The sequence below is a fragment of the Heliangelus exortis genome, chromosome Z (genome assembly GCF_036169615.1).
Source record: "Heliangelus exortis chromosome Z, bHelExo1.hap1, whole genome shotgun sequence".
NCBI lineage: Eukaryota > Metazoa > Chordata > Aves > Apodiformes > Trochilidae > Heliangelus > Heliangelus exortis.
The window spans coordinates 71,965,598-71,989,548 of record NC_092454.1 but is presented as its reverse complement, the minus strand read 5'-3'; the positions used below and the strand labels follow the sequence as shown (position 1 = coordinate 71,989,548).

Genomic DNA, 23,951 nt, shown 5'->3' with positions numbered 1-23,951 from the left:
ATGTGGGAACACATTGCCTTTAGACAGAATTTAGAGTTTTCTAAAGGTAATTGTCACAAAAATGATTTCTTTCTGCAGGATAATGGATCTCCTGAAGAACATGCAATTTATGTTTGGGACCATTTTATTTCCCAGTCAGCTGCAGAGAACGTGTTTTTTGTTGCTCACAGTTATGGTGGACTTGCCTTTGTAGAGTTGGTAAGTGTGACTCCCCCTTTGCCTTTTTGTTTTTTCCTGAAGTCTTTCACAGATTTTCTGAATTCTTTGTGATCACCTTCTTGAAAGCAGCGTTTTAGGAACAACTTTGAACCAGTGGTCAGGTACAGATCTGTGGGGCCACTGCATTTTCCTCTGGTTTTGGGTCATATAATAAGGTCCCAGGTGTCCATGAAGCTGCAGAACATGTTGGATCCTCCTTCTCCAGGCTATGCACCAAAAGGCAGCACTCAGTGAGTTTCTTCTGTGGGGCAGGAAAACTGTAATTCCAGGCTGAAAACAAATAAAACATTTTCAAGTGAAGTCACCATTAACAAGTGCACCTTCTCAGATGTGGATTGGAACTGAGCATGAGGGGAAACTGAGAGCTTTAACCCAATTTTGCAGGTTTTTTCCACAAAGATCTGCAGAAGTTGCTGGCAAGACTTTTTATTTTTGCCATGTATCAGATAAATAATCAGATAAATATCAGAAAAGCCCTGAAGTGATGTAGGGTGGGAGCCCTACCCCTGACACTGGGACTACCAAAAATCCATTTAGTCAGCCTTTCAGCTTTCTCTTTTGAGGGCAAATTTGTTCACCCCTCCTGGAATATGAAGAACTTGCCTGTTGAACTTATTTTGAACCAGTATGTTGAGCTCTTCTATGCCACCTGTATGAAAGAATGTAGATATGGTCTTACCTCTTAACTGTGGAATGCTGATGTAATCAGGACATGTTTTATTGCAGAAAACTAAAAAATTTTAAAACCCATTTACTGGGTTTTAAAACCCATTTACTGGGTTTTACCCATATCTCCCATTTACTGGGGAGATATGAAAATCAGAACATTGCAATTGGTTTTGTAGACACAGGAATCAGCAGATCTACAACTTCTGTCACTAGCACTTCATTTTATTCTTAGCTTCAAGTTAGTAAAAGTGGTTCCTGCCTGAACCTCAGATGCATGCATGAGTGTTTTGGTTTTAATCTTGTGCTGCTCCAAGTAGCAAGAAGGAACCACAGTAGAGCCCCTTCTTTTGTTTTAAGAACTTCAGAGTTTTCTTAACCCTTTTCCTCTGTAGATAATAAAGCCATTTTTATTATCCCTGTCATTCCTGAAGAGGCTGTTAAAAATATGTATGATGTCCAGATCTGAGGCTTGAGAACAGTTCACCTGATCCTTTTCCACAGGTATTTTATTACCAGGTCAATGTAGGTTCTCAAAACTGAATTTTTAAGTGACCAAATTATGAAGGTGAGTAATTCCTTCAGTAATCACAACTTTGAGCAAGAAATGGGTTGTGTTGCATGTACTTGTTACTCTTCAGATGCCAAGGTGGGCAGGGAGCACCTTTTCTGTCTTCACCTTCCTGCCCAGTGATTTTTCTGCTGCCCCATTTTTGAGCCCAGCTTTTTCTTCTCTGCCTTGTCTGCCCAAAGTGAAACATTAGCAGAATTTTTGTAGATTTTTTTTTTAAAACATCACTGGGATCACCAGACACCAGGAAGTCCATACGCTTAGCACAGGGCAGGAATAAAAATCAGATGGAGACCTGTGTCAGTGTTTCTGAAACAAAGTGCTTTATCTGAAGGAGGCTTGGAGAGTTTTTCCATCACATTTCCATCAATAGCTTGAGGTGGCATGGGTAACAGATGACCAACGTGTCATTCCCATTTTGCCTGTTTCTCTTGTCACACTGGTGGATATTTCTTCACTTTTGTTCTACTTTAATATGGAGCACACAGATGTTTCAGAGCAAGACTTGACTTCTGACCTTGGGGCTTCCAGGGTCAGGGTGCTCAGGGCCTGTGAAATTATCACAAGCTGAGCTGAAGTTTTTATCCATCGCAGGAAGCAACCAGTAAGTAAGAAGTTAAAAAGGAGCTTTGTCAGAGAGACAAGATGGTCTCAGTAAGGGTCAGCTTCTGTAGTCTGCTGTCTCTGCAGGAGATGCATGCCTGAGAGGAAGAATATAATATATAACCATTGGCATATCACATATCTGTCATGCAAAACTAGACCTGGGAAGTGTATTTAATGTAGCCCAGTTGTTTTTTAGGAAATCATAGAATATTAACACCTGGTTTTGGTAGAGGTGGTTTGACATCTGAGCTCCACTGAAAGCAGTTTAATTAAACATTGCATTCACTGAAGCAGATATTTGATATAAGCCCTCAACTATTTTATCACATTATTAATTTGTAAGATTTTTTTTTTTTTTAATCTACTTTCTCTTCAACTTTATATCCATATGGCACTTAGTAATTGCAGAGAGCTCAAGGAAAAAAGAAAAAAAAAAAGAAATGGAGCAGCTGATGGGCAATTACTGTCTTATGACAAATATGTATTTGATCACTTCACTTTCTTGCCTGCTTTGCGTGGGGGAGACAATGAGGGTGATAGAGCACCATATAGCAACCATACCACCTCTACACTTGCTATACAAGAATTTTAGATCCCCTGCTTCATAAAATTTTAGGTTACAGTAGTTATGGAGACCTGTTGCACAGCTGCTCCTTTGGCATCCATGCCTCTTACAGGAGGGCAGTGTGGAGCATACAGTTTTAATTTGGAGAGAAGGTTTCTGCTGGGGCCCTCTGCATTTTATTGTGCCCGCAGGGAAAAAGGCAAACAAGCAAAAAAGAAAAAAAAAAAAAGTCTAAAAACATTTGTGCTTTCAATTAATACCTCTTAAATTCACTGTGTATGTCCAGCCCTGCAAGGTCTGACCCCTTCATCTGCAATAACACGGACACAAGCATCCTCAGCTCATCCCTTTGTCAGAGGGCTCTGGTGTTAAGCAGAGAAACCCCAAAAAACCCAGATATTCAGCAAAGAGCTACTCATGGTCATTGGTACCATTGTGTGGGAAGAGATGCTGCATGGAGCATCGGGCACAGGGGCAGGACACATCCAGCTGTCTACTTCTGAACCCAAAGACAGAACAGAGCTAAAGCTCTTCTGGCTTCTGAAATCCAGTGCTGGGATGTGGGCATTGTTTTGATGAGAAATTCTAAGTGGAAAGAGAACAAATATCACCATCACACATGAAATTGGTATAGAAGGAGTAGCATTTATTATCTATGAACCTTTGGTGGCCAGACCTGGTCCTTGTTCTAAATTTCATCTCACCATAAAAGTCAGTCTGTGGTTTCAAAGTCCTTCATTAAACAAATCAGTCAAACTTGTGTATAGCAGCCACAGCATCTAACATTTTTATTGGTCTTTGCAGCTTTTTAATCTACATTTTTGCATGTCTGTGATTGTGGGAAGCTAAGAAAAGCAGGATGAGCCTGTAATACCATGTTTGAATGCATAGAAACTCTTACCCAGTTCCTGCAACACAGACAATTTCTGTCCCTTGCTGGGTCACAGAGTTCTGAGGGAACAACTGAAAGTGATTGAACATGTGTGGAAAGTGAAGTTCCACCAAATGTTAAAATGTACCTTAATATTTAGTCATTAAAACTTTGTGTGGCTGTGGTTTGAAATTAAATGTGCATCGACACGGAGATTACTTTTTGAAGTAAAAAATACCCTAAAAATAGTTGCTGGGTCACGGTGTTCTGCTAATCACTGATTTTGAAAAACTCGAGCCATGATTCACGAGCACATCTCAGCTTTTATACTTCTGTTATCCCTTGCAGAGTGTAGTCAGGGATTTATTTTCAGAAGCAGCTTGCTGTAGTTATGGTAAATTGTGGAACTTTCCCAACTCCTAGCTTATAATAATTTTATGAAATTTAACAGAAAGTGAGAATTTCAAGTTGATGGAATCAATTTTATATTTAGTTTACAGAAAATAAGTTTCTGGTACAACGCCTCCTTTAGAGTTTTTCTGCCAATTTTTGTGGGTTTACAATTATTTTGCCTTAAAAAGAATGTTTTCCCTTGTCATTGCCTGGCATGAAAGGCCCTCACAGGATAAAAGATATATTGTGTCCCCCTGCCTACCTGAGTGCTGTGACCATCCCCATCAGGTGTAATTACAGCATCAGGGCCTGGCTGCATGTGGAAGGGACAGAAAGGGTGGTCCTAGGATGCTGGGTGACATGTAAAACCAGTTGTGTCCATCAATGTGAAAAACACATGTGACAGCTACTCATTTCAGAATCACAAGAAGGATTGTTAAATCTAAGCTTTCAGAATTGTCAATTAGGTATTCAGTATCCTGAGATTTAAAAAGGAAAAAAAAAAAAAAAAAAGATTTTGTGGAATATTTTTCCTTCTTGTCTCCTGTATTCCTGAGACCTTAGGCTCTCCACTTTCTTTCAAGGGTTTCCTCAGCACCTTATGAAGCAGAAGTGTAGATTTAATTTTAGTTAAGTAATATCTTCAAGAAAAAAACCACACCAAATACCATGGGAATCGTGACAAAATTGTGAGTGGTATCTTCAGCTTACAGCATTCATGCTGCTGTAAAAATGCAAAGCACTTAGGGGAATGTAATATAATTAAATTAGGAGAAAGAAAGTAGGTTCATTGTCTTTGAGCAGATGAGAAACTATTCATTGTGGTCTTTGTTGGCTAAATTGTTGGATGTATATATTGACAATTTCCACAGAGGTGTCGATAAGTGACTGTGTGCATTTTTAGGCAGCTTTGTTAAAACGAGAGCCCTTAAAAGAAGAAAGGAAAAAAAAAAAAAAAAAAGGACTGTATCCACTGTAGCACCCTAGTTTTATCAAAATCAGCCAATTTTGTCCATTTGGAATGATTTTAGGCCCATCATATTAAGATATGCTCTGCAGTAGGCTGCCACTTCATTTGGTTGCATTGTGCTGAGTACAGCGAGGAGCTGACCCTGGCTGGAGCTGATGGATGCTGTGATAGTAACGATGATAAATGGACACCTGCTGAGCTACCTGGGGGTCTCTGAGCCTGCATCAGTATCCTGGCAGGAGCAGAATGCAATTTAATAGCCTTAATGACTGGGCTGTGAACCTGTCATTAGCTTTTCATTAATTTAATTTCCTGAAATTTCGGCTTGAAAGGTTCGTTGTATTTGGGTTTTTATTTATGTGTAGTTAGATAAATATATCTCTATACTTACGTTCAGTTTGGCTCAAGGAGTGATGAGCAGAGAGAGGGCACTGTGCATATGCAACTCTTAATTTCCCTGACTGACATTCTGAATCAAAATACATCTCCTGATGTGTGTGGCAGCAGGAACACAAGGCCTGTGATGGCTGTAGGAAGGCATGGGAGAGAGCTGGACATAGAGAGCTGAGAAGCAAAACAAGACCAAGATCCATATTGTGAAGGAATGAAGCAAAGTATCACTATGATTCTAGGTTTTGTGAGCATGAAAGTTAACTGAAAAAAAATAAAAATAGAGGACACTCTTCTAAATGTTGAATGTCAACTGGGAGAGCAGAGTCCAGTTGTTGGATAGATCATCTCACCTTACTCTACTTGTTTTAGGACTCATATATCTTTGTGCACCTCTTTGAGTCAGGTCTGACTTTGGGACACTCAGACATACAAGTCTGAAAAATGGGATTTTAAACTCTTGTGGTTCTTGGGAAAAGGTTTGCTCTTCTGGAAAAGGTCGAATGAGATATGAGGAGGGACAAGAGGGGCTAATGGAGAAACAGCAGTTGTGTGTGTGAAAAGAGCTGGACAGGAGCAGGGTCACTAGCCTTGGAGGAAATTTCTTTTAGTATTTCTATTACTGACAGGGGCACACACAGTGGGCATGTGGTAATGAAACTGGCTCCTGGCACGAAGTGGTGAAGTCACCACTGTTGGTATTCAGAAGCAGAATTTCTGCAGTCATAGAAATGAAAGAACACAAACTTCAGGACATTTAGGCATGGAGCTGGTAGTCATCTGTGTTTATGTAAAACAAGAGAGATCTCATCATCAGGGGACAGCAGGGATGGAGAAGCCCTTGGACGAGGGGTTTCGTTGCTGATGGCTGGAAGTCAGTGACCCAATTAAATCAACAAGAGCCAAATGTGACTCTGTGATTTATTCACTCCTTCTGTCCCAGGAAGGGAAGTATCAACGCTGGCCAGCATGCTGGTGAGATTAATCTTAGATGATTGGAGACATTTGGGAAGATTAACTCAGTCCAGAAGAGGTATGGGAAGAGGTGTCAGAAAGCTCAGGGTGAGCTCTTTTACTGGAAATTATGAAGGACGTGCCGTGGTGAGGTGCCACATGGAGATGTCCTACCTAGCAGGATCAATACAGCCATAGGAACAGTACACACAGCTTCTAGGCTTATCAATCTTACTAAGAGCTGTGTGTAATCTGCTAATGCTCCTGCATTAACTTTGGGAGCTATTGAAGAAAAAGGAGGTTGGGTTGTCTACTCTGTATTTGCTACAGGGCAGAGTTTAAGAAGCGTGGCTTGTTCAGCCTGGAGAAGGAAAGCTGAGAGGGATTGGTAGCACTCTGCAAATACATGGGGAGGTTAAGCAGCAGGGAGGGAGAGCCATGTAAGCCAAAGAACAATGTTGGCACAGGAACAAATGGATTTAAACCAGCCCTGAATAAATGTAGGATGGCATTAGGTTTCTGAGTGCTGGATGAGGATGGCCCATTTAGGAACAGGGGAGCTGGGGCAAAGCTGCTGCCCAGCCTGACCCACACGTGGCAGGAGTTGTGTGAGGGGTTGTTGGTCCTTGGTATGATCCAGGAGCCTGTGTTCCTGTGAAATCCAGTGTGTGCAGGTAGCTGTTTCCAGCCACAAACAGATGGAACTCAGCTTGGATTCATTTTTCTGGAATCTACACCTCTCTTGACTCCAGGTTCACTCCACTGGAAGCCCTGAGCTTGAACAAAAACCAGGTCAAACCTCCATTCTCCAGGGTCTGCAGACAATTTTTTCCCTTTTCTTGTTATTGGAAGTAGTGGGCTCATTTTTGTTGGTGCTTTCTGAAACTCACAACCTTCAGCTTGCCATAGAAAGCAACAGGGATTGCAGACCCCATGGTGAGGGGTTGCTCCAGTGAGGAAATTAAATGATGGATTGAGAAAAATATTCTGAAGGGTCTTAATACGTGTCACTGCTTGCTGTACTGGGATCAACTTTCTGGCTGTGACTGATACATATGTACAAAAAGTGGTTGTGTCTGTATATATAAATTCACATATATATTTATATGCATATTGCCTATTTTAACTCAGAGCAGATAAAGATTTTGGGCCACTCTCAGCCTAAATAATTAAGCTGAGAAGTGTACACGGGCATCACTGTTTCACTTGCTACCACTTATTGTTTTTATCCATTTCCACTGTGGTAGCAACCCCATAGTAGCACCTTGTCCTGAAGAGCTTGAAGTCTGGATGGTTATCTAATGGGAAGAGACAGAGGAATGATGGACAATTACCAGGCAGTTCAGATCACCATGGTTGCAGTGTCCTTTGTCATTTTTTGGTGTCTCAGTTTAAAGGCCATGTAGGCATCCCCTCCCTCAGTTCATCCTCAGCCCTCTCAGCTTTGCCACTGGATGAAAGAAGAGGATGGATGCAATAAAAGCCCAACAAGTGTTGGTCATTTCTATAGAGAGTTGTCATGTTTTGAATATTAATCCCTCTTCCTTCCCTTGTTCTAGGGAGCTTATTCATTACTTTTGGCTTCTTCTTAAACATTCACTAGTGTCATATCTCATGCTTCACTCAGCCCAGTCCATGGGCTGATGCTGACTGTACACACGTCCCCTCCTCACTTCTCTCAACAGGAGATAAGGGCAGTTCTTGATGGACTGGAACAATACACTGGGTGCCACCAGTACCACCAGTACCACCATCATGACTTAACATCTTCTTGGACCCTTCATATTCATTTTCCAGTTTGACACCAAAGTTGGAATGCTTGCTATAAAGTGAAATAGAGATGGGTAAAAGTTAGGGTTATTTGAAAATCCAGTTGCTTGGATATGTTTGTATCCCATTGGATTTGGAGGTAAAAGAAGGAGACCTCCCTTTTCTTTGCAGAGTCTTTTCTAGAGTTGCATCATCTTTCTAGTTTTATATTTTTATAATTTCTTTGCATTGCTTTAAATTCTGTGCACTACATTTGTTTTTAGATTTTGGTATAAAGAGCTTTCAGATCTTTGGGAAATGTTCTCATGCTTCCGTCCCCTTGTTCTCCCAACTACAAAAAACTAGGCCTTTCTTTTTTATATATATAACTTTTTCCTGTCTGAATTCAATACTATTTGTCAACAATTCTTTGGCAGCATGCTGAGAATCAAGCTCCATATTTTAAGTGCAGTTACTCTGGTTAGACCAAGGTGAACTTCAGTGTCTTTGTTCATCTGTGCAACATGTTGCTTCGTGCAGCCAAAATGGTACTAGGGTTCTTTTTTTCTATTTTTTTCTGAAGTTTCTTTGAATTTGGTACCCACTGATGGTCATGTATCCCTCGGAGTATTTTAATGCTCTCCATTTCCCTTTTCCAGTGGTATTGAATGTAGTAGATTATTTTCAACCCTTTCTCCCCCCTGTAATGCTACCTCACATTGTTCTAAATTAAATCTAGGTGTGTAGTGGCCCTTGTTGATATGGATGACAAACTGGATTGTCACTTCCACCCCTTGTGTGCCACAGGTCTATGAATCTTGGAAGCTCATTTTGTGTTTCTTTCATGCTTTACTTCTCTTGGCAGTTTCTCCCACTTTAATGTCACCTGCTAATTTAATTAATTCCAAATCATTAATGAAGATGTTAAATAAAAACTATATTTGGCATCTATCCCTGTATCTGACTAGAAACATCCTTCTGGCTCAATAAATTCCTTTGTATTGGTATCCTTTCCTGCATTGTTTCAACTGTTTGAAATTCTGCAAGACAGTGTACTTATCAGTCAGTGTATTTTTCATTTCAAATCCTAGCTTTGAAAGAAAAAAACAAAAAAAAAAAAAAAAAGGGAAAAAAAAAAAAAGAGGGGAAAAAAAAAAAAAAAAAAAAAAGAAAAGAGAAAAAGAAGAAAAACCAAAGCACAGGGCTGTGTTCAAAGAACACGTCACTCATCCTTTCAGTTGTGGAGATAAACTTCAGCCCTCGAGCCTATCAAAGCTGATGGGGCAAGGTCTGTGTGAAACCACCTCCTTGAAATGTGCACAGTACACCATTGATCCCAACAGGCAGCTCCAGAACAACTGGTTTTCCTTAATTTCTTGCCTCATTATTAATTTACTCACTGGCTGCCCCAACTTCCCAGAAGTTTCCAGTTCCAGTTCCAGTAAGCACGCACCTCCCTGGAAGTGTTTTCTCTCTGAACCACCTGAGACTCATCACACCTCTTCCAGACAGTGGTAAAAAGAGAAAAGTCTTCTATCCCAAGCCTCTGAGTGCCTGGCATGGCAGTTCTTTGCCTTGCCTCCACTCCTCTGATGTAAAACTATTCCAGTCCACTTCTTGGCTCCCCAAGGTGGGATGCTTTCCTGCCCCAAGTCCTAAAGCATAAATAAATCCCATCCCCTCTTGTTTGGGTCAAGCTCTTCCCTCCATCCAGACTGATCTTGAGACTTCACCTTCTCAATTCTGGAAAAATCTACAAATCCACGTGTTCCTTGTTAATTATATTTAAACCACCTGTTTCTGAGTCACATCTTTTTGCTGTGGTGTGTCCCTCTCAGCTTTCCTCAGCCTCTGCAGATGCCTCCTTCCCAGTTAGTGGTGAAAATGGAATTTTTAGAACACCACCTTCTGCAGATGTTGCTGCATCTAGAAATGGCCATGGTTTGGCCTGACTGTTCAGACAACATGAGTGCTGGGGTTTGTTGGGGTTTTTTTTCTCAACAGGTAAAATATGGCATTTTGCTGAATTTTCTGTGTTCTTACATATGGCTCTAGATTGGTTTGGAGAGCAATTTAAAGCTAAAGATTTCACATCTTAGGCCATCATTACAGTCTAAAGGGGTTTTTGAATGTATATATGGATATACTAATAAGGAAAAAAAAATGGAAGGCTTGGATTTGCTTATATGTTTTAAAAATGGGGAATATCACATGTATGATTCCCTAACAGACTTTGGGTGTGTTTAGTTTATTTTATTTTAAATATTAGGGCTGTTTTAAATTCTGGTGGTTTGTTGTTTTTTTCTGTTTTCTTTTTAATGGAAAAAAAAGTTTTAAAGAGGAAGTTGTCTCACTGCAGTTTCATATTATTTCCCATTTCTGTTGCGTGATCTTATGCTGAGGGGGCTACACAAGAGTATTCTGTTATTGTTAATTTAAATGTTAATTATGATGAAAAGTATATGTGTGCCTTTTGTGTGGAACAGTAGAGATTTTATAAGATTTTAAGACCTGGTTTAGTGGATCAACCAGGGGAACTGCAAGTTAATAATATATTAGGCACTGCAAATCCGAGTGGAGTAAAAGTAGTCCAAACATTCTGGTGAAGGGAGCTCTAAAACTGTGGTACTGTAAGAAGCAGCTGGAATTTGCATTTTATCCTAGAACTTTCCTTTCATTAATCTACTGAAGATGTGTTACATAGCTCTTTCAGTATATTAGTGAAATATTTTAATATTAATAATAGCACAAGTACCAGTGTTTAAATGTTAAAATAATCCTATTTAAGGGCTTTGCTTGAATGCGATATGAAGTAAAAATATGTAAGTGGATTTTGCACATATATTCATTGAGAAAATTGTGGTTTTAACACTGCAGAACTGAACTGGGATTTTAATGCAAATGTGTCAAAGCACAGGAGTGAAATTTCCTCATAAATCCATGAGAAAGTAAATAGTTTAATTAGTTATTTTTCTGACTTTTCCAAGGCAAATTAAGTGTAATAGTGAGTCTCAGTATCCTGGAGTATCAGGATACAAAGTGCATGAGTTTTTTACAAGCTTGATTAAGCCAAAGCACTTTATTTGCTTGTCAATACCTGGATTATATTTTGTTCTGGGGTGGCTGTTGCTGCCTGACAGGAGTATTATACCTTTGTGCTACGAAGTTAGGAGCTGCTAATGATCTTTAAAAGCAGAGTTTCTTCAGGAAAAAAGTTTCTTGCAGGCTTCTTTGCTTGTTCCTTCATCCTCCTCCTTTCTCTCTACATCCTTTTTCCAAGAACAGATGATGAATAATGTTTAGGAAATCATCCTGCACAATTCTCCATGGGCAGACTTGTTATTTTAGCAATTTTGATGTAGTTACCAAGTAGTTGGTGAACCTGTATGGTCCTGTGGTGATGAATGTTGCTTTGTGCACCATGCAAAGTTTTATTCCAATTTGGAGTGCTTTTGAAGTATTAATGCTGTACGTCAGCTGCTCTGCAGAAGAGCCTGAGTGTTTTCTTGAATTCCTTCAAAGCACAGTCTAAAACTGTCGAGGGTACAAAAAATATAATTACAATAGTCTTTGACAGAATAAATTTCAGTCAACAGAGTGATGATTGTGATGTGAGATCTCTGGTGTTATGGTTTGTGTAAATGATAAACCTTTTTTTTTTTTTTTCCCTACATCACCAAGTACTTTACTGAGTAGGTTTTAAGGAAAAAAATAAAATACACAAATAATGACACAAAACCTCAGCCACACCCCTCTTGGTCTCTACCCTGGTGGGCCCGTAACTTCCAGTGTTTTACAAGGTGTTAAGAGTACACTAATTATATTTTCTCAACCTTAAAAAAAAAAAAAAGGAATTGTTAATTTAACCCTCAGTAATCTTATTTCACTTCCCTGCCGTTGCTGTCTGCAGCAGATTTTTTTTTTTTTTTTTTTTTTTTTTTAACCAGCTGTTGAAAATAACCTAGTTTAAAGAGTTCATGTCTGAACGTGAGGAATTCATCATTATATATTTACTGTCTGAGGCTGATATAGCTCTAAGGTTTTTCAGATGCCATTGATCTATTGCGCATGTTCCCTCCCCGGGTTGCAGGACGTGCTTCTATTTGCATAAGGCCCTGGGCAAGGTTCTTTCTTGCATTGATTGGCCTGTCCAAGGGAGCCTGATGTGCTCCTGCATTGATCACCCTGTCTTTTCTTGGAAGGCAGTGTTATGCCGAGTTCATCTCAGACATTCTGGGGAGAAGGGGAAACTTTACTGCAGATGTCTCAATTTTATTCAGATGTTCCTTTGAGTATAGGCCTTTACTTTTTTTTTTTTTTTTTTTTTTTTTCCCTTCTTCCTTTATTTTTTTTTTCCAGGATAAGTGTTTCTTTTTTCCTTTTTTTTTTTTTTATTTTTGTGTTGTTTGTTTTTTTTTTTTAATTTGGATGCATTTCTGAAGTTCCAGCTCAGCATAAACCCAGAGTGTACCGAAAAGCTGTGTTAAATAAAATCCCCATTATGTACACCACTTATTCCATGCTGTGGGTTTTTTTATTTTAAAACAATGCCTATAGCTTCCAGCAAAAATCAAAACTACTCTCTCTTCAAAGAGTCTGCAATTATAAGAGGAGACTTAATCTAAGCCTGTGTGTGCTGCTGTCTTTGCAGATTAATATTGTCAGTTTGTAACTTGCGGGATTTGTACTAAATTCTCTCCAGTCTCACAAAAAACAATTTAAAATGGCATCTTTTGAAAACTGTGGCTGGATTTCAGGTTCCCAGAGTTTGCACTTCAGGAGGAGTCACACAGGTAAAATTGCTGAGAGCAGAGCAGTGATTGATCAGCTCCGTGTTGGTCCAAGAGGACAAACACTTCCTCGTGATGCTCTTGTGACCAAAACCCTATGTCAGGGGCTGCCTCTCCAAGCCTGGGTTTCACAACTGGGTTCTCAGCTCACCCTGGGAGGGGGATGGAGCTTTTCAGCATCTCCTGCAGGAAAAACCTGTGCTCAGGAGCTCTGAAGCCCATCACTGTGGTTCCTGAGAGCCAGGGGTTTGCCTCTGTGTCTGATTTTATGGGAGAGATGCCTGGTCGTTATCACCTCCACCAGCCATGTTTCTGTGGTCAAAAAATTAGCACGTGGCCTTCCCTGTAGGTAGAGGTGAAATGGGGTTACAGCTGATGGGTGGCTCAGACCAAGTGAATAATAGGGTCTGTGGACTTCACCAGGCTCGTGATAAGTGCTCCATGTTGGTGAAAAAAATGCCTTACGAAAACGTCCCTCTCCTACCGAGCATCACAGAGCTCTTCCTTCTTCCTTTTCAAAAAAAAATTTAGTATAGATAATTTTGTGGATGTAGAATGTAGACTTTTCATCAAAGAAAGTAAGTATCTATTCAGAGACATAAAGCTATTACATAAATCATGCAAGGTTTTGGGGGTTTGGGTTTTTTTTTTTGTGGGGTTTTCTTTTTTTTGTACTTTCTTTTTTTTATCACTTGGATTATAGTTTCCTGTCTTTCACAGAAGCAATAATGCATTCCATTGTATTGCCATCCTTTGGCTTAGGGAACGTATTCCTTTGGTCATTCAGTAAAACAAAACTTAGATAAGTCTAATTCAGGTAGCGTATATGAAATTTCATCTTCATTATCATGCAAATGCAGTGAGAATGTAACATTTCCCAAGATGTCATTTAACTATCAGGATCTTTAGAAAATGGCCTCTCAAAGCCACAAAGCTAATATTCTAGAAGAAAGCTATATAATACCTAAAAATTGTCTATCCTTATTCTATGTGAATAACAAATGTAATAGGACAGGCTATTATTAAAATAGCAAAAGAATGTGTTGACCTATTGGTACAGAGGATCTTTTTTTTTTCCTTTTTTTTTTTTTTTTTTTTTTTGCACCAGTGATGAATTCTGAGCTTTCTGTAGCACAGAGGATGAACATGCAAATACAAATTTCAAAAATCTGCAGGGAAAAAAAAAAAAAAGAAAAAAAAAAAAAAGTTGGATGGTAACTGGAAATCTGTTCTGTTTTGTTTCAGTATTTAAATGAAATCAGTGCATATTTATACCGATAAGTATTTTGTTATATGCAACGATATCCTATGCAAGTGTTATATATATTTTGTGTCTGCATTGTGCACAGATTGTGCATCTGCAACACTTTTCACTTATTTTAAGCTGTCTTTTGCTGGTATTTGAGTCAATGAACTAGAAGATGAGTGCAGGCTGAATTTGAGCTAATCTCTTAAGTGGGGACTTGCTTTTAATTCTGAAATAAAAGAAGAGCCTGAGTATCTCATAGCAGCCCATTATCTGTGTTATTCAACTGAAGAAAAATGCTGGACTTGCTTACATACATGAACTGTGCAGGGCAACAGGACCCGAAAAATTTCTGCTAGCAAAAGACATCTTTTGCAAACATGTTCAGTTTTGAAAAAGGAAAGGGTGGGACGCAGTTGTTTATAAGCAATTAAAATGAAGAAATCTAATCTCTTACTTCAGGTAGAAGTACTCTCGGGGGGGAAAAAAATAAATAAATCAAAGTATCTGTAGCATGCAAACCATTGTGCTGCTAAACAAAGCGGTTGCCTTAGAAAAGCACCATGAAGATGTGTAGAGGTGCTTCCAGAGTTTCTGGTATCCTCCATGGATGTTATACAGGAAGATATATTGCAGATACACTGCAGATATTTGTGGCCCCAGGTGATGTCTGGGCTGTGCTGAAATAAGTGTTTTGAGTGGATTTTAATAATTGCTTGATTGCTGGGCATCTTCAGCATCAGGCATACGGGTGAGTCCTTTCACTCGTAAGGTTTGAGGAAAACGGAGCAGCACAGTGTAAAACCCATACCTCTAGGGTTTTTTTCTGTGAAATTTCTAACTTCCACGACAAAAAAAGTGGTGTTTTTCAGATGCAGCGCAAATATTTTCAGATTAGGTATTTAAAGAGTGACATTCCAAAGTCTGCAGTGTTTTTATTTTTAGTTTTTTTTTAAAGCCATAGGTTTAGAGACTGAAGAAATTACAGAGGGTGTCTAAAGTGTCAACTCTCTCCTGTGTCACTGAGACATTTCAATTTTACAGCCACGTTCCTGAAGAGAAGAGGTGGTTCTGTGTTGTTTTGCTAGGGAGATCTGTTCAAAGTCCAGGTACTGCTAATATGACAGATACCATGCAGCAATTAAAAATGTTTTCTGCTCCTTCATTCCCACTTAAACGTTTTTACTCTCCACGCATCGTATGTACGTGGTGTCAGCCCTTCACTCAAAACCTCTTTGATGATCGAACTGGCAGACTTCCATCCCATGCAGGGTACCCTAGTGCATTTTTTAAAAGGAGGCTTTGCTTTGACATTAACCTTTATTTATGATTTTTTTTTCTTTTCTTTTTTTTTTTTTTTTTTTCTTTGAGGTAAAATGGGGTGTTTTAAACGATAAAGACTCAATCAAGTGCTCCTCAACGCTCGTGGTCTGGTGCAGCAGTCTGGAGAGGGGATTGATAGAGCTTCCCTCTCTCACTTCCAAAATGCTGATTTTCTGTCATGTTTGCATTTTAGGGAGTCTCCTTTGCTCTGGGTTTAGTGAGGTCACCATCTGAACCCGACTTTATTGCCAAAAGGGTAATGGGTGGTGGCGTTCCTAAGGATAACGTGTAATAAAGACAAAACAATTAGGATCATCCTGCTTTGCAGAGTCTCATGTTGCCTCACACTGCCTTTCTTCCTTTCTTTCTCCAGGAAAGAAAAACAAAACAAAACAAAACAAAAAAAGATTTAAAACCCCCCAGCAATTGTTCTATTTGAGCAGAAACTAAGTCCTTATTTGGCTGGACAAAACTGTTTTTTATGGTGTGCAACATAAAATAATGTTATTATTTGCACTGATTTGGATTGCACTCCCTTTGTATGTACTCAATACATTTTTATATTTTTCAGCATTCTCCTAAGTACATTCTAAGTGAAGTTTTTTTACTCTAATTGTGAGGCAAGTGCTACAGAAAAAAAAAGAAAACGAAATTTGAAATTTCAATGTCACTATATTTGGGAGTTTCACATGAATCTGTGGAAAGGGATAGCAAGTCTCTGGTTTGTAGCTACAGGAAATTAAAATCAGTTGTATAATGCGCATTCCTCGAGCTACCTTATTTTAAAAGGGAAGAAAAAAAAAATAAAATGAAATCTTCCTGCCTTCTGCTTCTCTTTCGTATGCACTGAAGCAACTTTTCGCGGGCTGAACAAATGCTTCTAAATCAGGTAACTCAGGAGATGCATCCCATAGGAAAAAAACACCCACCTGCATTCCCTAAGCCAGGCACACACAGGCATATGCCAGAGCGTGCTGTTCTGTGCCTCTCCCTGCCCGCATGCATCTCCACACTCCCTGGTATAAAATTCTGAGTAAGTTTTAGCAAGAGTAATTTCTATAGCATCAAAGACCCATTGATGCGGGTAATGCAGGAGGTGTGTTTCCATCCTTCCCTGTTTCCCCCTGACCTCTCGCTCATCGACACACTCCCCTTCAATCATTCCTCTTCCACCCAGCTGTATCCCAAGTGAAACTTTCCAGCCTGGCTGCAGCAAGCACTGCCTGCCTGCCCTTCCACGGCCACCACCAGCATCTCCCTGTCCTCCCTTCCCTCCTCCGCCACCGCCACCCCACCGCGCGCTCCGAACCGCCCCAAGTGCCCGGCTCCCACAAAAACACCAAACCCAACCAACCAATAAAAAAAAAAAAAACCAAACAAACCAAAACAACCCTACATTATGATTTTTAACCCTCCTTGCCACGCAGAGATAATGAGGGATGCTGCGGGAACATCAGCCTTCAGGTTCCTCTTTTTCTTTTCCTTGGGGTCGTTCACCCCGCTCAACGCGCAGCGGTCTCGGTGTCCTCGAAGCGGGGAGCGGGCGGCCCGAGTGCGGGGTAAATCACAGCTGCTTCCCTCTGCAAAATTTAACTTCTGTGGGCCAGCCTGAAGTGTAACTCCCTGTCACATTTTCTGCAGTAGGTTGACATCCTCGGGCACCAGGGATCAAGCGGTGCTACGGCAGGCGACCTTGTCTTTTCTTCTCTTCCCTTGGAGTCGCCGTTAGCATCCCTGTGCCTGAAAGGGGGGGTGGTGGTGGTGGTGGTGGAAATAATAAAAACTTTCTAATATGTAACTCTGCTTTCACCTCCCACCTCCCAAAGTGGTTTGTGCTGAGCTGAACCATGCTGGGGGTTTGGGATGGGTTCCCCGAGCGGCAGCACCGTAAGTCTCCTGAAAAAAAAAATATATTTTTTGGTGATGGCCACAGAAAGCGGCGTCTGCTCTGAACTGCATTTGGATTATTTCAGTCACTGCTGCTAACTTTTTTCAGATTGCTAAATCCCTGCTAAAAATCTGATGAGAAAAAAGCCCAAATCCTTCTCTTTTTTTCCTTTTTTTTTCTTTTTTTTTTTTTTTTTTGTGGCTACATTCTTGATTTAAGCCTGAATCTGTGTATGCCATTTACAGGTTTTAATGAATCTTATGCAATTAAAGTTTCATCAGCAATTGTGCCCTAATAGTTTTTGTGAGGTTTCTGTTATCTACTGTCATTCTGAACATTGCATTTCCAGCCATTTGTCTCTGAAAAATGCACATTTGCCACCTCCACTTTAAACGGGAATCAATTTATAATGCACACTGTAGTCTTTTCGTAAAAGCCTAATTATGTACATTGCTTTTTAAAATGCAAGGATAGAGAATAAATGTCTATTAATGCTTCACATGGAAAAACAGAATACAAACATCTTATGATCTGAATATATTTATAAATATTCCCTTGCACTTTTTATGCAAATTAAATTGGGAAGCACTGTCAGGCTCCCGATTTTTAAATTTTAATTTCTTTTTGTTTGTTTTTTTTTTTTTTTTAACACGGTTATGAGTGGCTTATTTGGCATCTCATATGTGTCTTTTTATAATGCTCAGGGCTTTTCCCATACACCTGTAGCTGGTGCCATCTTGTATCATTCTTTTATACCTTTTGTCTTATTGCCTCTACTTCACAGAAGATGTGGATGCTAATGATCTTATGACGTATAGCACCAATTTCAAGAACAGATAGATTTTCCTCTTTGTCAAATGTTTATGCAGTAAAATGAAAAATTAAACAGCACTGGTGTGGTTTGGTTCCGCTTTCAGATTAAATAGAACTAATACTAAAGTTTTGTAGAATTCTTCCCATCAGAAGGAAATTTTTGGGAGTGCTGGGGGATGATTTTTATAACCAAAGAGTCAAGTTTGAGGTGATTTGCTAAAAGGCAGTGAAGTTACGTTACAAAAATTATTGATACTGGACCTTTAATAAAGTCTAAATAGTGTTGACCTCCAATTAACAAAAACAAAGCAAGACAAAAAAAATGGGTGGGAAGATGTCAGAACTCTCATTACAGGTTTAATTATAATTTCTGATGGATTCAAAACCTTCTGACTGTGCTCTGGCCACTCCAGTTCAGCCATTCAGCCCACGCTGCCTGTGTTGTGCATTCAGCAGCTCCTGTTGGGCACCTTCACACCAGGGAGTGGTTCTGCTGGGCTCTCTGGTGCCTGTCCTCGTGCACGGCCCACTGCTCCCTGCAGAAATCTTCTTCTGTTCTGTTTTATTCTGAGCTGCCTGCAGTGTTAAGGACACCGCGGGGCATGTTGGGCCCCCCCTGCCCTCCCCCGTGTGCTTGCACATCTGTGTGTCTGCACGTGGGGTAATAACTGCACCCCAGCGTGTCTGCAAGTGTGCAAGTGATGGATGTGTTGTGCACTTGGCCATCGTGTGATGCTTTGCCATGTGTGTGCATGAGTGAGAACACTTGGATGCACTGCACACACACACACACAAGTGCATCCCTGCAGACACATCCTGACGTGCAAATCCATTCACACCCATCCACAGTTGTGCATCCTTGCAGACACATCCTGACGTGCAAATCCATTCACACCCATCCACAGTTGTGCATCCTTGCAGACACATCCTGATGTGCAAATCCATGCACACCCATCCATGGATGTGCATCCTTGCAGACACATACTGACGTGCAAATCCATGCACACCCATCCATGGATGTGCATCCCTGCAGTCACATCCTTCTGCACACATCCTTGCACACCCATCCACGGGTGTGCATCCCTGCAGTCACATCCTGATGTGCAAATCCATGCACACCCATCCACAATTGTGCATCCTTGCAGATACATCCTTACGTGCAAATCCGTGCACACCCATCCATGGATGTGCATCCTTGCAGACACATCCTTCTGCACACATCCTTGCACACCCATCCACGGCTCTGCATCATTGCAGACACATCCTTCTGCACACATCCTTGCACACCCATCCATGGGTGTGCATCCCTGCAGACACATCCTGACGTGCAAATCCATGCACACAAACCCACGCACACGCATCCTTGCACACCCACACACACACACATCCTCGCAGACACCGCCTGGCACACACACCCCTGCACACACACAGACCCTGACACACACACCCCTGCACACACACAGCCTCATCCCACCCCTGGACCCCCACGGCGGGGTGGGGGATGCCGCGGGTCCCCGGCAGCCAGTGACACTAGAGGGCACTGCTTGTCCTCGGTTGCAGCATCCTTCTGGGACAGCGAGCAGAACTCGCCTGAATTCTGTAATCTTACTTTAATTAACAGTTGAATTCTTATTAAGAAATTCCAGCCTGCTTAATTCGCTGTTGGTTTGTTGTTTTGTGGGGTTTTTGTTTTTTTTTTCCCCAGCCTTGTGTTAATACAACGAGGGAGGGGGAAGTTGTCGATACTTGCAAACAAATACAGGATCAGGTGTCCTGTACAGTAACAATATTTTTATTATTAAAAAACCAAAAATAATAACGATAAAACTAAAAACAAAACACAAAGAAAAATCAAACACCTCACAATGTCATTCTTGGCAAAGCCAGAAGGCTGAGTTTGCCCAGAGATGGGGTTTAGATCCCCTGCCAGCTGTGCTTCCAGCCAGCAAGCTTGATGAGCAGAGTTAGAAACACGTCAGGGAAAGAACTGAGGAGTTAGGGTGATTTATTCCAGCAAAGGTCAAGAGAAAGATAAACAGAGGACAGGAATAGGAAGTTTAAAGAGTGTGTCTTTGGTATGTGTAAAATGTGCATTGTTCATGTTGCCCTTGGGAAAAATGCTTCTTCACCCCTCAGCAGCGCGTTACCTGAGTTGCTGTTCCAAGTTCAAATGTTCTTTTTCCTCCTGGTCTGGTTCCATAGCATTTTTCTGGGATGGGATTTACTTAAAAAAAGAGTTTGGATGGTCAGGTTGATCAGATCAGTAAAACCAGCCAACATCAGAAAATTAATACCAGGGGAAGACATTTGATCAAAAATAAGCACATCCAGGCTCTGTGTGAGGACACCAAGCATTGCTGTGAGCTCATCCATGCCTTCTGCTCTCAGCAGAGCACTGGACCAAGTGGTGCATGCTGGCCAGGCCAGGTGTTTTCCTTTGCTGTGACATTCCAGCACTCAAGTTCAGGAAATAAATCCCCGTTCATTGCTGAAACTGTGATTTGCCATCGGGCCCTTTCTCAAATCTGGTCTGCGTTTTTTTGTTTTGTTTCTTTTTTGGTTTGGTTTGGTTTGGTTTTTTTGTTCTACCTTTCTGTTTTTTAGCCAAAATGTTTCCTTCTGTTTGACTGCTGCTAGATGTCACTGAGTGTGCAAACTGTCTCACACCAAGCACTGATGAGTGTGTGCAGTTAGCACTGGTTTTCCTGTTCACTGTGAATGATCTGTTAGTTGAGGCGATGGGTGTCTATTGCAAATACAAGGTTTTCCACCTAAAAGTTCTGATTTTTCAACTGTTTGAAACTTTTTTTCATAAACTTCTAAAAGACTGTCCTAGCTGGAATTCGTGGCAATTCAAAGGCAAGCCAGTCTGACAGTAGGTTTTATTTTCTGCAGACCGAATTGAAAGTATTTTATTTTAGTCCAGCATAATCACTTGCAAATGTCAAAGTGATTTTGAGCCATTGTAGTTCTTAATATTTTTAAGCAGTGCATTGAGCATGTGATTTTCTGAAAAATCCTTCTGGAAGTTACTGCACAACACCAGAAGATAGTATCACATGTTTACCACGAATGTGTAGTTTTTCTAATTATTTCTGCATAATCATGTAGTGTTCTTGGTATCCAACCTGATCTTTAGTAATAGGTCTGTCTTTTAACAATATCAAGCATCACCTAGTTTTGGTTTATTGGTTTATAAGAAAAGAAAAAAAACAAACAAACAAAAAACATATGTTTAATCAATATGGAATTACTCCTTTAGCATTCACCATTATATAATTTGAAGTCTTACTCTGTGCATACTAACAGTCTACAAGCAATGAGATGCCAGAACTGCTATAATAGGATTTTCCCCCTCCTAGCGGGGTGTTGCTTATGGCTATAAAAAGTTAATTTCAGATCCTGATACACTTGCATTAATTTTTGAGACATTGGCTGAGCATGGTGCAGTGAAGAACAACACGAGCACCGCACCGCGATGCTGCAGCTCCTTGTTTGTTACCTCCAGACAGAGGAAGCAGTGTTAACATGCAGGCCACAATGCTTAAAAAAAAAAAAATTAAATAATAAAAAAAAAAAAATAAAAAGAGGTAGGGAACTGGCAGGGAAGGTGTCCCAGATTTCTTCCTTAGGGCCTTGAGGAGAAGACTTGAAAAGAAGAAACAATAGCTTCATCGTCTCTAAAAGGCTATTTAAATGTGTCCTGGCATATTTGGGAGACCCAGTCTGTGCACTAAAATAATATTTGATGATGGGACTGTAGCACTCACCAAGCTGTCCTGCCTCTGAAGAGAGAACACATCTTCGTGGCTGCTTAAAAGTATGATTTATGTATGAAAAGAAAGTGATTTAGGTGCTTATCATCTGTGGTACGTGCCATACCTCAGTTATATTCTTTGGAGTATTTGCTGACAAAAGGAGCATGTTGTCTCTTGGTTTGCCAGTGAGGGATCTGTTGACTCCACAGCAATGCAAAAAACCCTCTCATCAGCACCTATTCTAATCAGCGAGAACTTTACTATAAATCATTATCAGAAAAAGCATGGTGCTACACTTTTGTACCAGTAGATTTATTTTGAAATTAATAGGGAAAAATAATACAGAGCCTGTGCTTGAGATGGGCTAATAAGCGTGCCCATGAGACTTTCCTTTTTAAGCACTAAATGAAAGCTTTTGCATTGCTAACAGGCTACAAAAGTTGCTTAGGTAATAAGACTCTTTTTCTCTTATCAGTAAAAAAGAAAAGGGGAGGGATGGGATGGCTCAAGGGATTGGTAATCAGATTACAAAGTCTTTCACTTCTAGGTCACTGGTTCAAATCTGCCCCCTGTTTAGTAGTGACCAAAAGCTGTTCCCAGCTGATGGCTTTTCAGGAGCCTTTGTGCAATGCATTAGTGATCTATATCCAATGTCTGGTGAAAATCACTCCTCACTGTTGCCCTGGGAGTCTCAACTCAGACCCTTTAAGTAGGAATAAACGACCTGCTCACGCACTGAAGGGTTTGGTGGTTTATTTTCCAGGAAATAATTGTAATAAGTTAGCAGATCAGTGCAGCTGAATATGCACTGTCACAGCTGCTCCGGGATTCAACAGCAGACCCTGCTTCCCAGCAGGGAAGCCACCATCACTTTTCACCAGCATTGCTTTGTAAAAAATTGTTACCAGATTTTGTAATAATTGGGTTGATATCTCATCATTTGAGATGCGTGGTATCACTCCAATTTACTTCACAGTTAGGCTAGAATAGATGAAATCGTCATTGGGGAAAAGAAAGAAAAAAAAAAAAAAGAGAAAAGTAAGAATTACTAAATGTGTTTATATCTTAGAAAAAAATATACTTATTAGTAAAATTGATTTTGACATATAGAGTGTGAAAACATTTTTATTGATGGTTTTAATGTTGCAGTAATGCTGTGGAAGCTGCAAGACTGCAACTTTGTGCTGTATGTGGCTTGTACCACTACAGTGTGCTCACATAAATGTTATAAAATGAAATACAGAAAACAAGGGAAAACAGAAAATCCCCCAGCACCTGCTAAAGAGCCCTTTTGAGTGTATATTTTCTAGTGCCATCTCTTACTGGTGCTTACTGTCAGATATTTAAATGATGAGTTTATAGACTTTGCTCTTGTCAGCATTTTGAAGTGCTGTTTTCCTTAAGGTAGGGGAGTGCTAAAGGACACTTGCTATAAAGGGAATGTAATTTCTGCTTCATTAATATATGAACCTGAAATGATGACTGCCTGCTATATGTGCTCTGTACATTTCTATGGAAATGGCTTTGACAGTTTTAGAGCTGTGTTTGCATCCACAGGGATGCACACAGCCCATTATAGAACTGTGACTTTTCCCCTAAAACCATCCAAAGGGATGCTATTTCTTTTGAGGAGACAGCAGGCATGCCACATATATGTTGCAGCTGATATTTTTGTACAGAACTAAATATTTTATCAGTCCTAAAGGGCATTTCATCAGTCCAGGACTCGTTGGGCCAAATGGGTCACAGTATACAGCTCCCTCATTACTTGTGTGAACTTTGGAGTCTGCTGGGGAAAACCCAATGTGTACTCAAGCTGATCAGAGCTCTGTGGGGTACCAGGGGATGGGCACGTATCTGGCATGAGGCTGGCTCAGGTCTTTGCCCTCCCAGGAGCTCCTCACCAGCTCCCACTCTTCAGAGAGATCCTCCAAACACACCTAGGGCTTCCCCTTTCCAACTGAAGCTGAAAAAAATAAAGTGTGCCAATAAGAACCTCTGCTCCATGGCACATGTTCATTACCCATGTTTCCCAAGAATGGCTTGGGTAGTATTTGTTGTTCCTGCAACATGATCCCCTCCAAAAGCCACAGCAAGTGCAGGAGGGGGGAAAATGTCCCGAATGATGTGTTTATGATCCACATCACAGTATCAGCATTTATTAGTGCTTTGATATCCC

The 23,951-nt window shown here is 40.5% G+C and overlaps 1 protein-coding gene across 9 annotated transcripts in view; it reads left to right on the top strand.

Annotated features, from left to right (window-relative positions):
- The window catches only part of ARB2A (ARB2 cotranscriptional regulator A), a 278,294-nt gene that overhangs the window by 160,577 nt on the left and 93,766 nt on the right, over positions 1–23,951 (top strand). For all 9 annotated transcript variants that reach the window (XM_071731897.1, XM_071731893.1, XM_071731899.1 and 6 more), the window contains exon 8: positions 79–198. In XM_071731897.1, the coding sequence (XP_071587998.1) occupies positions 79–198 (120 nt within the window). The remainder of the gene's footprint in view (positions 1–78; positions 199–23,951) is intronic.